The sequence below is a fragment of the Chrysemys picta genome, chromosome 2 (assembly GCF_011386835.1).
Source record: "Chrysemys picta bellii isolate R12L10 chromosome 2, ASM1138683v2, whole genome shotgun sequence".
Classification (NCBI taxonomy): Eukaryota; Metazoa; Chordata; order Testudines; family Emydidae; genus Chrysemys; species Chrysemys picta.
The window spans coordinates 72,979,150-72,991,620 of record NC_088792.1 but is presented as its reverse complement, the minus strand read 5'-3'; the positions used below and the strand labels follow the sequence as shown (position 1 = coordinate 72,991,620).

Sequence of the window (12,471 nt, the reverse complement as noted above, 5' to 3'; positions counted from 1 at the left end):
ACCAAGAATGAGAGACATAGAACGCATTTAAAATTAGTCACATGCTGTAGCTACACTATGCCATGTAAGAGAACACTAATATCTTAAACACCAATCAGAAAATATCTGTGAATTCTATTTAGTGTATTACTGTTAGAAAGTCATCAGCATAGACAAGATCTGTTGTTGTTTTTTTAATTCAAGTCGAACATATATTTGCAACCCTGCAAAAATTAAAATCCTGATTTGTTCTTCAGCTATTTTGCTTGAAATTTTAAATTTAGTTAATAAACAACCACTTGCATAGCATCATAGATAGGCATATTTACAAAATAAATAATGATTGAGTCTCTGCCCGGAAGGGGCGGTCTTTCAGTGTTCTGGGTTCCTTCTGGACGTGCTAAATGTCTTCAACTCCCATGGGCTTCAATGGGAGTTGAAGGTGCTGAGCACCTTGCAATAAGGCCCCATAATAAGACATGGACAACAAGGAGGAGCTGACAAACACAGAGATGTTAGGGAACAGTTTGGAAGATGACAACAATGGTGGGGATTAAGTGGCTGGTTGAGAAAGTAGTGATTCTTCAGAGTTATGCAGCATTTTTTCTATATAAATGAAACTGAGTAAAATTTTCAAAAATGCCTAAGGATCCTAAGTCCCATTTTTTAAAGTGACAGACACTTAGAAACCTAAGCCACACTGAAAGTCAATAGGACTTTGGTTCTTTTCAAAATGTAATCCAATAAGACTCCTTCAATAAGTGGATTTTGAGAAGAGCTTTAATGGAGGAGAGGATGGAGGAAAAAAGGACCCCTGATTCCAGCGGGAGGGTAATATACGATAGACAGTACCAAGGACACAGAGAAGGTAGTCAGATGAGATGCTTGGGCTGAGCAGAGAGGACATAGGGTAAACAAAGCCTTTTTTAAAGTTACCGAGGCAGGAAAGTTAAAACTATGTTCTAAAACCAAGTTTAATACCTCTCTCACAGTGCTAATATTCAGCGTAAACAAAAGGAATAATGGAAAGCCATCATACCAATACAGGCTTCCCCAGAGCAAAGTCCTGCAACCTTAACCATTACACAGCAACCAGAAAGTCTCAGTACCATAACTTCCCCCCACCCTCCATTTGACAGTTTCCCCTTCCACAGGAAGTAAACACTCCACATAACTTTGATAGCTGGAACTCTTCTCACTGTTGTGGCAAGTAGCATCTGTCCACACTTAGCAAATCTGCTGTATACAGCCTCAAGCCAAAAGCATGTCAGGAAGTGTAAGGCATTTAGCATTTTGAACCAAACTAACCACAAGTATAAAAACAGAGACACTGTACTTACTCTCACTATAAGAACATAAAATACAGATACTAAATTCTACAGCTTGAATGGCAATGTGAAAACATCTGGTTTCATAAGAAAACCATTGTTTGTGTTTTACTACTTAACACATTGTAGGTTAGCTTAACTTATTCCAATTTTCCAACATTATTTGTGAGCTAAAACTGCCAATCTCCACGCTAATTCATTTGAAGGTCAGAAGGAATACAGGATACCTGCAACTATAATATGACTTTATATTCACGTATGGCTTATACTATCAACTGCTTTCGACCATTAAAACCATTCATAAAGGCTTACACATTACAAATCCACCCTTTTTTGTATTGTGTCTTGACGTTACTATCCCCAATGGACTGCACTGTTTAAATAAGAAACCACCTCCGCAGCCATATTACAGTTTAACAAAGTAGTTTGAAAGCTAACCCACACCCATGAATGACTCCAATTTCTTCATATAGGAACAGTTTAGGGGTTTGATATTATTTCCAAGATGGTTCGGATGAAGGCTGCAACTTGCTTCAGTTATATAGAAGCATTTTAGGCACCCATCACAACAGCTTCTGGGCACATTAAAACAATATAGCAGTGACTGAAGAGAGCTCAAAACCCATGTGTAGTTATCTTCCAAACACCACACGCTTTAGTAGTACACCTCTACCTCAATATGACGCTGTCCTCCGGAGCCAAAAAAATCTTACTGCGTTATAGGTGAAACCGCATTATATCAAACTTGCTTTGATCCAACAGAGTCCGCAGCCCCATCCTCCCGGAGCACTGCTTTACCGCTTTATATCTGAATTCGTGTTATATCGGGTCGCGTTATATCAGGGTAGAGGTGTATATCAAAAACTTTCCTCACCAATCAAACCACTATACTATTGCATTATCTAGGTGAATTTTTAAAAGTCATCTTATCAAACACTTAATTAAATTAAGTTTATTCATTAAGAAAATCTTTAAAGGTTTACTACATCCCAAACACCGGTTTTTCTTTTTTTCCGCCTCTGTGTACCCACCCACTGATATTGTTGCTGATCCTTTGGCAACAGGGGTGGGGAGTTAGAGTCTTTGGCTGATCCTTTCCAATGTGGAGGCCTCCTTTCAGCCCATACCTCCCATGTTCTCATATATTCTTTTCCCATCCCCACTGCCAGTGATTAGGATGCTTGACAGTGGTTTTGAAAGAGATGTTCATGGCCCCTTCACTGAACTCCAGTGCTATTGTCTCCCTGTGCACCAGATAAGGGTAACAAGAAGCTTCAGAGCACCAGCAATACAAAGGTGGGCACAAAATGTCCATTCTAAATATGTGACTGATTTTAAAATATATTTTAAGGGCCTTTTTTTTTTTTAATTGCTACTACCCCTGACATCAAAGGCTTCAGACCTAGCTCAGCAGCAGCAGAAAGGCACGGGGAGCAGACAGTCAGATAAAGAACTCAAGAATGTCTTTGGAAACAAGACTCCAGCAGGCCAAACGGGAGAGACCAGGTTGAAAGCAGCCTTCCCGTTTAATTAACAGGAACAACCAAAGACATTGCCAATACCGTCTCATACTCAAATGTCAAGGGGAATCACCAGAGGTCAGGGCAACTAGGTGATGAATACAAAGCTTTGTAGGTACTAAACATAATGTTTAAATCTCTAAAACATAGTTTAAATAACCATTCTATAAAGGGCAATAGCATACCCCAGGGTGTGATTTCATCAGATAACATATGCGCTTCTTCAGTGCGTATATTCACTGATGAACTAACAGCCCCCTTCTCCATTGTGTGTTATTGCTTAGCATAGAACTGTCAGAGCTGGAAAGAACCCACACAGATTTGACAATTTTCAGCTTGTTTGGCAGGACGATCATATAAATAAAAATTAATGTAGTCAAGCATTAGACTTATACACCAGGAAAAACCAAAAAGGGGCACATTTTCACACTCTTCCGTATTGACCACTGTCAGAAACACACACACAGATAATGTGACAAACTCTAATGCAATTACGAAAAAACAAAATAAACAGAAAATTCATGTCAAAGCACATAATGTCTCCTGAGCTTTCTCCTGCAGGGGATTTATTTTTATGTCATCCAAGCATTCATGAGAGTATTTTATGTCATCTAAGTGGTCATTACTCTGCTGCATCTAGAACTTATAAGGATATTTACAAATAATAAAAAGCATACTTTCTTTCCTCCCCCCGAGAAGGATCAAAACAAACCTGCAATTGGGAGGTGGATCTAAGGTGATGTCAGCCAATTCCTTCTGAATCCTATGGCAATAAAAACAAGAAAGAACGAAGGTAAGTCACTATGCGGGATCACAGTCAACACACACAAGCAGTAGAGACAATATATGTCACAATGACTGTGAGACTGTGTGTGTGTGTCACTCTTGCAGGAACACATAGGGTAGATCTACACCTGCAGCGGCATGTAGAGTATGTACACGGCATGCCCAACTAGCACAGGTATAAATAGTGTAGACGGTGAGGCAGTGCTTAGGTGAGTATAGTGGAGACATGCTAGAAATCTAGGGTATATACTCTACACAGCTCTCTACCAAGCAGTGCCTCCCACATCTACACAGCTATTTTTGACAGTGTGGTGTCCTGCCGCCTCCCTACTGCTAGAGCCTTTTTCCACCACAGTGCAAGATTCCAGCAGTGGGAGTCATAGGGTGTCTGTCCCACTGCAGTGTGTGTCTGCAGTGGTCTAGTCTATACAGGAGGCGGTGTGTAGGGTATGTGTAGCTATATGCTGCAGTGAAAGGTTCAGGCAAGGGGAGGCAGCAGGGAAAAGCTCCCCCCCCACCAAAGCTTTTCACTGCAATTGGCCCTGCTGACAGAGCCTTTTCCCACTGCCAGAGCCTTTCACTACAGCGTATAGCCACACACGTCCTGCACACCGCCGCCTGTATAGACAAGATCACTCCAGACACATACAATGGGGTAGACACCCTATGACAGAAACACAGAGAGAAAAATAGACAGACATTCCTTCTCCCCATATCAGCTCCACAGACTGTTCCACGCCCCCACACACAGGGAGATAAGGCCCCATCCGCCTCCAGCATACTGACAATGAGACAGATCCTCCTTGCAAAGGCGAGTGTTAGGTGTGAGGGAAGGACTACAGCCTGGGGGAAATTATGAATCTTTGTCTCACTGAGATGGGCTAAACTGCCACTGCCACAATCCGCTTCCCCACTTAGCATCCTGGGGAACGGGCTGGAGGGGTTCTGACTGGGAAGGGCGGGTAACTAGCAACAGAGCCCAACTCCCTGACCCATTTCTGATTAAACTCAAAGAGAGGGGAATAGTCACACACATCTCCAAGATCCTATCTGCTCCCGCAACCACAGCCTCCAAATCTTCCCTGCCACCCAAAGCCCCATCCCCAGTCCCCTCCCTCACGTCCACAAAGCCCCATCCTCAACATCCTCCCTGCCTCCAGGCTTCTCCAGCATCCACAGCTCCACTCTTCCCTTCCACTACCACCAGCTACCATTCCCATTCCCCAGAGCCCCACTATTGCAACTCAAGCCTCCCCTCCAAATCTCCCCACACTGCACACGCAAACAGCCTCCCTTCCTTCCCCTCCTCCACATTCAACCAGCCTCCTTTGCCTATCTTCTATTTGTCACACATAATAAGAATCAAAGCCTACTCATACCAAGCAATTTACAATCAGCGGGCCTCTACAGATATTTTAAAACTAGTTGATGGCTTCTCATCCAACCACCACTTGCTGCTGTGTATGTGACTTTGCCAAGGAACCATTTGCTCAGAGGAGTTCTGAAGTCAACAAGCTGCCTGAAAGCTACAAAATCCAAATGACCTCTTGAGCACAACAGCAGAGCATTGGCTGAACAATCCAAAAAACCCAGCCCTTTTTAACATATATAGATCGCGGGCTTTTGGTAGTGCATTGCAAAGCTTTTCAATGACCAGCCAGACGGATTATTGTTCTTATTGACGGAGTAATGAAAGCTTGCTTGGAAGCTTCATTCTCAGCTAGGTGAGCTTTTTTGGAGTGGGATGGTGCTGAATTCAGGTGACATGGAGAATGGCTCAGGTAGGGCAGCAGTAATGTTTTGGAAGTGAGTTGGCTCTAAGGGCTTGTCTACTTGGGGGATATTGACTAGCATAGCTATTCCAGAAAAGTTATTCTGGTATAATTTAAGCAGAGTAATTATTTCACAATAAAGTCCCTTTCATTTTAGAAAAGGCTGTCCACCTGGAGAGCTGTTCTGGAACAGTAATTCCCCAGGTACACAAGCCCTTAATGCAGGTTGGAAGGAGATAGGGAAGTAGTAATGCATTTAGTGGGGAGGGCTGGCACTAGGTAACAACTGTTTGCATTTATGACATCTGTCATCATACAAGATCAAAGCAAACATTACTTAATTAATCCTCACAACACCCCTCTGAGTTATGTGTTATCATCATCACTCCCATTTTACAAATGGGGAAACCGATGGAGAAATTAAATGACTTCCTCAAGGCCACATAGCTTCAGTAGCTGAGCAGGGATTAAGCTCATAGGCTTTAATCCCTACAGAGATCTGGCTCTAAAGCCAGGTGCTGAGGAGAGCAGTAATCTCAGTGGGGACGAACGGTGCTGAGTGCAGATGGTGAGGAGGAGACGGGGAACGGTAATGTTTGGGGGAAGCTTCTTGCTAAGTGCAGATAGTGAAAAAGGGAAGATGGGGACAACGGTAAATTTCTGTGGAGAGATTGAAGGTAAATGCCAGTAATGAGGAATAGAAATGGTTAACACTCAGTGGAGGGGAGGAGAAACAGCAGCAATGGGGCAGATACAGAGGGCCATATAAGCAGAGAGACAGAGGCGCAGAGAGACAGCAGTGACACGGTGTCTGGCTGCAGGTAGTCTCACCTCTTGGCGCTGGTGGAGAGAAGCTTGGAGTTTTTACTCATGCTGACTTTGCTTTCCTTCTTCTTAGGGGTGTTTGTCTCTTTCTCAGTCTGTTGGTTGGAGGATGAAGATGAGGAGGAGCTGGTGCTGGCCCTCGAATCGTCATCCGACATAGCGACCCCCCCCCACCACACAACCCAAACCTGGAGAGGAGACACCACAGGATGTGGGGAACAAACAATGAACGCATGCACAGAGAAAGGAACCCACCACAGTCTCACAGGCAAAGGGTGTTTGGGTCGCACTCTCTTTAGACAGGGCCTGTCTCTCTCTCTCTCTCTCCCTCCCGCCTTCGCAGACAGGCACCCTGAACAGAAATGGTCTGAGCAGGAGGAGCAGCAGCTTCTCCCTGCACCAGTAACACTGGGGGAGGGGAGGGACTTGAATGTCTCCTTTCAATAAGAACAGAAGAGGGGGGGCAGGCTGAGAGAACAGGGACTGGGAAGGAGGAGGCTGCAAGGTTCAGAGAAGCTGCAAGTAATTCCTTCTAATCTCACCCAAACTACACACAAGAAGCCAGTCATCCTCACCCCCCAGTTATCCAGCCCTGGGGCATGGGATATAAATAGGATGTCTCCAGTCCCCTCTGCACGCACAGAGGCACATGGAGGAAAAGGAAAAGCAGCAGGATCAATGCCCACAACTGGAGTGGGGAGACATTGGCTACAAGGGGAGAATAAGTATCTAGGAAGGTGAGGGGCAGGCAGGGTGTTTGTGGGAGGGAGATCAGTGGGGGGGGGAGGGAGATCAGTGCCTGGGGAGGCAGGCAAGGCGGGGGTGGGGGGAAATTGGTGCCTGTGGGGGGGGAGGGGGGAGGGGGGAGGGGGGAGGAACAGATGTGGGGAGAGATGAGTGCCTGCAGGGGGTGAGGGGCAGGCAAGGTGTGGGAGGGAGGAGATCAGAACCTGCAGAGGAGAGGGTAAGAGGCAGGTGTGTGTGTGGGGGGGGAGGGAGATCAGAGCCTGCAGGGGGTGAGGGCAGGCGGGGGGGGGGGGAGGAAGAGAGAGAGATGAGTGCCTGCAGGGGACAAGGGATAGGCAAGGTGGGGGGGGGGAGATCAGAGGAGGGGGGGGGAGATGGGGGGAGGAGATCAGAGGGGGGGGGAGGAGATCAGTGCCTGCAGCAGATGAGGGATAGGCAGGGTGTGTGGGGGGTACCAATGCCTAGGTATGGGTGGGAGATCAGTGCCCACAGAAGGCAAGGAAGGTGGAAGAGTGAAAATCAGTGCCTGCGGGGGCCAAGGGAGGGAAAGATAGCGGTGTCCACGGGGGCGAAATGGAGGAGGGGTGGCGGTCCCCGCGGGGGTGGGGGTAAGGGGAGGGAGCAGAGCCCGGGGGGGGGGGGAGAATGGGGGAGGAGCAGAGCCGGGGGGGGGGGAATGGGGAGAGCAGGGCCGGAGGGGGAGCAGAGCCGGGGGGGGGTAGGGATGGGGAGAGCAGGGCCGGGGGGGGGAGTAGGAATGGGGGGATAGGATGGGGAGAGCAAGGCCGGGGGGGGGGGGGGAGTAGGAATGGGGGGATAGGATGGGGAGAGCAGGGCCGGGGGGGGGAGTAGGAATGGGGGTATAGGATGGGGAGAGCAGGGCCGGGGGATAGGGATGGGGAGAGATGGGGGGAGCAGGGCCGGGGGGGGGGGAGAGGGGCTGAGGAGAGCAGGGCCGGGGGGGGGAGCAGAACCGGGGGGGGAGGGAAAGAGTACGTGCACGGGGCACACCTCCAGGAAAGAGCTGCTCTGCTCCCTGATAGGGAGAATTGCCCCCCCCCTCGGTGCGGGCCCTGCGGGGAGGGGGCGATACCTGCCAGCCCCGGCCCCCTGCCCGTGGTCGCGCTGCGCGGGCCGGCGGCCCTGGCCTGGCCGGGGGGTGCCCTGCGGGGAGAGGAGCCCCGCTCCGTACCTCTCCCTTTGTGTCTGGCGGCTCCTCCGCGGCGCGGCTGGGCCTGGCCACTCGTGTCTCTTGCTGGGAGAGAAGCGGAAGTGCTGCAACAGCAACTCTTACCCAGGCAATGGCTGCCCCGCTCCTCCCCGGCCCCTCGGCGAGCCGGGCTGGGGGGAACCGGCCGCACTCGCCCCCAGGGGGCAGGCGCCGCGGGAGCCCCAGCCTTGCGGGGCCGCAGCTGGAGGCTCCTCTGCCGAGTGCCCTGCCGGGGGGCAGAATAAAGAGGGTCCGAGGCTCAGCTCCCTGCCCCGGTCCTAGGGGGCAGAGGGAGCAGCTGGGGCTGCTCCTGCCCATTCCCACCCCGGCTCGCCTGGCCCCAAAACCGCCCCCCCCCATCCCTTCCGCAGCAGCAACAACTTCTCACCTGGCTCAGCCCTAGAGCAGCAGCAGCAGCTTCCTCCCCGTCTCTCACCTGTTCCAGCCCTCAAGCAGCAGCAGCTTCTCTTCTCCCCTCCCCTCCCCGGGCTCAGCCTTGACTCATCCTCAGCAGCAGCTTCCCACTTGCCCGCGCCCCGAGTTCAGGATTCCATTGTCCCCACGCAGCCCCCGGTGCGCTCAGGAACACACAAAAGGAAGGGCCGCTTGTGATGTCAGCAGCTCCTGCGGAGAGACGGCAGCAGGCTGGGCTCCGGCTGGCCAGCTACAGGAAGGAAAAGCAGGTTGGATGGGGGAATGGATCAGGAATCCGCAATGGTGAAGTCCACCAGCTGGGGAGCCTAATTGGTATGGAAAGCGCCGCATTAAATAAAGTTGGGCTAGATTGTGCTGCATCGTCAATGGCTTTTTTCCTTCTTCTGTTCCTGCAAAACCTTTGCAGTTGAGCTTTTGGCACAGCCGTAAAGAAAAATGACATCTCACTACAGTAGTGACCCACCGTACTTTTCCCATAAGAAGCCAGCACAATCAGTCACTTTTCTAGGGGCCAAGGCATAGTGCCATAGATCTCAATGGAAATGCTGCACCAAATTCATTCATGTTGTTATCCCCATTGACTTCAACGGGTTAACACCAGGGCTGAATGTGGCTCAGTGCCTTCAGTTTCCAAAAGTATATCAAGGGATCAGACAGCAAACTATGTGACATACTCTTTGTTTTCCCAGCCACTAGACTATCACTACTGTGCATCATAATAATTAATAGTACTTTGCATTTCTATCACTCCTTGCAACTGAGGATCTCAATGAATCCAACTGCACAGCACACCTGCAAAGTATAGTACATAGAGTTATTACCACCAATTTATGCTTTGTGAATGAGAGGAAAAGAACCTAGTTGTCTAATCTCCCAGAATTTTCAGGGGTACTCAACACTTCAGCTCAACAAGTCAGCTCTGTTGACTTCCTATTGAGTTTGGGTGTTCAGTACTTCTAAAAAATAGGCTTCCAATCTCATGTTTTAATCATATGACCAGGGGCGGCTCTATGTATTTTGCCGCCCCAAGCATGGCAGTCAGGCGGCTTTCGGCAGCGCACCTGCGGGAGGTCTGCTGGTAATGCGGATTCGGCAGCATGCCTGTGGGAGGTCCGCCGGTCCCGCGCCTTCGGCGTACCCACCGCCAAATTGCCTCTGAAACCACGGGACGGGTGGACCTGCCAAAGGCAGCCTGACTGCTGACCTCACGGCGAACGGCAGGCCGCCCCCCACGGCTTGCCACCCCAGGCATGCACTTGGTGCGCTGGTGCCTGGATCCGCCCCTGCATATGACCTTGTGTAACACATCACTGCTGCATACATAGTCACTTACCATGGCTGTCACTGGGGACTGAACTCTGGAATTTCAGTACCAAAAGCTAAAGAGCATCCTGAACTAAAGATGTTCTCCACTGTGTCTGAATCCATGATTCCCTCCACAATGGCTGTCCAGATGGAAGTTTTTACTCCTGTATCTCAGACACTCACTATAAACACATCTAACAGGGGTAGCATGTGATAATATCTAACAGGGAAGGCATGTAATACAGGACTGTGCATGTGGTCATGTCTCCCTCTAGTGGCTGGCCCCTTCAGTTCCAGAGTCCAAAACTATGGGACAGATGAAGTAACTCTTCTTTTAGCTCAAGGGATAAGTGATATGTGCTTTAGGTGATGAAGGTCTCAGGCCAGTTTATGACACATGCATCTCATAAATTCCATTGTCCAGCTGTTTTCTTCATTCAACCCTAACTCTCAGACCTATAGTCACTTTGGCAGGAATCCTGCCTCTTTGAGGCCCCAACATAAAGAAAAGTTGAATTTTCCTTGACAGTTGTAGAGTCATAGAGTTTAAGGCCAGAGGGACTACCAGACTACCAGTCTGACTTCCTGCACGTTGCAGGGAACTAAACGCAACCCCACCACATCCACACCAAGCACAACAACCAGAATGAGACCAAAGTATTATAGCCCTCAGGACACTAAACTGTTGTGTGCCACAGCCAGAGAACAAAAAGGGCCAAGGTGCCATTAGCGCTCAAGACCTTTGCAATGGCAGGGAATTGATTAAGTGGGATCCTAGCAAGTGACCTGTACCCCATCCTACAGAGGAAGGTGAAAAAAACGCTAAGGACATGGCAAACATGATCTGGGGAAAATTTGTTCCTGACCTTGAATTAATTTGTCCCTGTGCATGTGAACCAGACTCACCAGTTGAGCACCTGGGAAAGAGAAGTCTCAGTACCACCTCAGAACATCAGCCCACCCCATCCATAGCCACGGCCATAAAAAAAAAAACAGAATACATTGGGGGGAAATGTATTCCTTCCTTACCCTACAGGTGACCAGATGAAGCCCTGAAGCATGAAATTTTAGGAACATAAGACATGAACCAGAAGGGACCCCCTGGGCTGCTCCCCCTCCCTGCATCACCACAGGCAACCTCATCAAACAATCCCATTCATAAATTTATCTATCTCTATCTTAATACTAATTAGTTTGTCCCACCCCCACCCCCATTCCTACTGGAACCTCACTCTTCTGATGGTTAAAAACCTTCTTTTAATTTCCAATGTAAATTTATTCATGGACAGTTTATACTCTCCAGAGGTTTTTATGTCATACAGGAGCAGCTGACGTGGAGATGACACTGGAGGCGAACTAGCTCGTCATTGACAGTTCTTTTAACAAGCACTTACTTGTGATCAAAATGTTAAGTTAATAAATAAAGGGTTGGCTAGATATGGAAAATCCTCCACTTCTTTAGTAGGCTCTTTGAGGACTTTACTCAGCAAGAGCAGCGTTTGGACCAGCTGAAATCACAGTTGCCTGTGGATACTGATGCCACCCATGTGGCAGAGATAAAACTTTTTGTAACCAATCAGTGCCATATGACTGGGGCCATGTGGTGGAATTTAGCACTCACCATCTATACCCAATAGTTATTGACTCAGAGGGGGTACAATAGTCAGAGCCATCTTTTCTCTTTGTCTCTCTCCTCCCAATCCCCATATTTTCCTATATCTCTGTATTCTCCCTCTCCCTTTTTTCCTTTTCATCTTTTCTCTCTTCTTTTCCATTGACAAGTTGGATGGAACTACTGTTCAACTGCCCCTCATTTTAAGGGATGCCCCTTATGTTAGAAGGCAAGTAAAGGGGGGGGAAGGGGTACAATTTACCAGGGCCTAGTCCAAGGGGCCAGCCAGAAGGCCACAAGCCCATCACCAGGGGATAAAAATTCAAGGTAAATTGTGGACTTCTGAGTTTGAATAAATGTTATTTTATACCATCTCGGTAAGCATGTTTGTACCCATCTATCTGTGTGGCATACTGATCTCGCAAGATCTTGCAAGATTTACCTGAGCCAACCAGAAGCAGTGTTAGAACAGAAGCAACATTCCAAAAAGTGAGCTGGTCCTCCAGGGTGCCTAGAAGGGCTGAGACCAGATCCTTGGGATAGGGGACAGTACCTCCAGGATGCCAAGAGGGCATTTGTCACTGAGGTATAATTAATATATGTGCCATACTGCCATGTCTGGATATAAATTCAAATCAGGCAGCCAGAAACGTCAGGAGCTTAAAGAAAGGGGGGAAAAGAAGCAAAAGGATGCCAGTCAATCCACCAATTTTTCTAGACAGATAAGGCCTCCCAATAATCTGGCTCAAGCAATGCACAAACTGGGGAACTGGATAAACAAGAGGAAGGTGATTTCAATCTGGAGACTGTGGAAATTGATGAAGAAAAGCAGCCAGATTAATCATGTGATTCCAATCTAATAACTTCAAAGACAGTCCAGTAATACCACCACCAGTGCCACTAGACTCAGAGGAAGGTTAGCAAGAAGCAGGAGAGAGTTGTGCTACATTAC

The 12,471-nt window shown here is 48.4% G+C and overlaps 1 protein-coding gene across 7 annotated transcripts in view; it reads right to left on the bottom strand.

Moving 5' to 3' along the window:
* UBE2E1 (ubiquitin conjugating enzyme E2 E1) overlaps nucleotides 1-9,005 on the bottom strand; it is a 58,268-nt gene extending 49,263 nt beyond the window's left edge. The window contains exons 1-4 of one of the 7 annotated variants that reach the window (XM_065583480.1): nucleotides 8,556-8,589; nucleotides 8,150-8,393; nucleotides 6,217-6,398; nucleotides 3,540-3,590 (exon numbers count right to left, since the gene is read on the bottom strand). In XM_065583480.1, coding sequence (XP_065439552.1) covers nucleotides 3,540-3,590; nucleotides 6,217-6,368 — 203 coding nt within the window. In that variant the 5' untranslated portion in view covers nucleotides 6,369-6,398; nucleotides 8,150-8,393; nucleotides 8,556-8,589. Of the gene's footprint in view, nucleotides 1-3,539; nucleotides 3,591-6,216; nucleotides 6,399-8,050; nucleotides 8,394-8,555 lie in introns of those variants that run through there. The other 6 variants (XM_005297066.5, XM_042840183.2, XM_065583485.1 and 3 more) reach the window with 6 other exon arrangements.
* Between the last annotated feature and the right edge of the window lie 3,466 nt (nucleotides 9,006-12,471).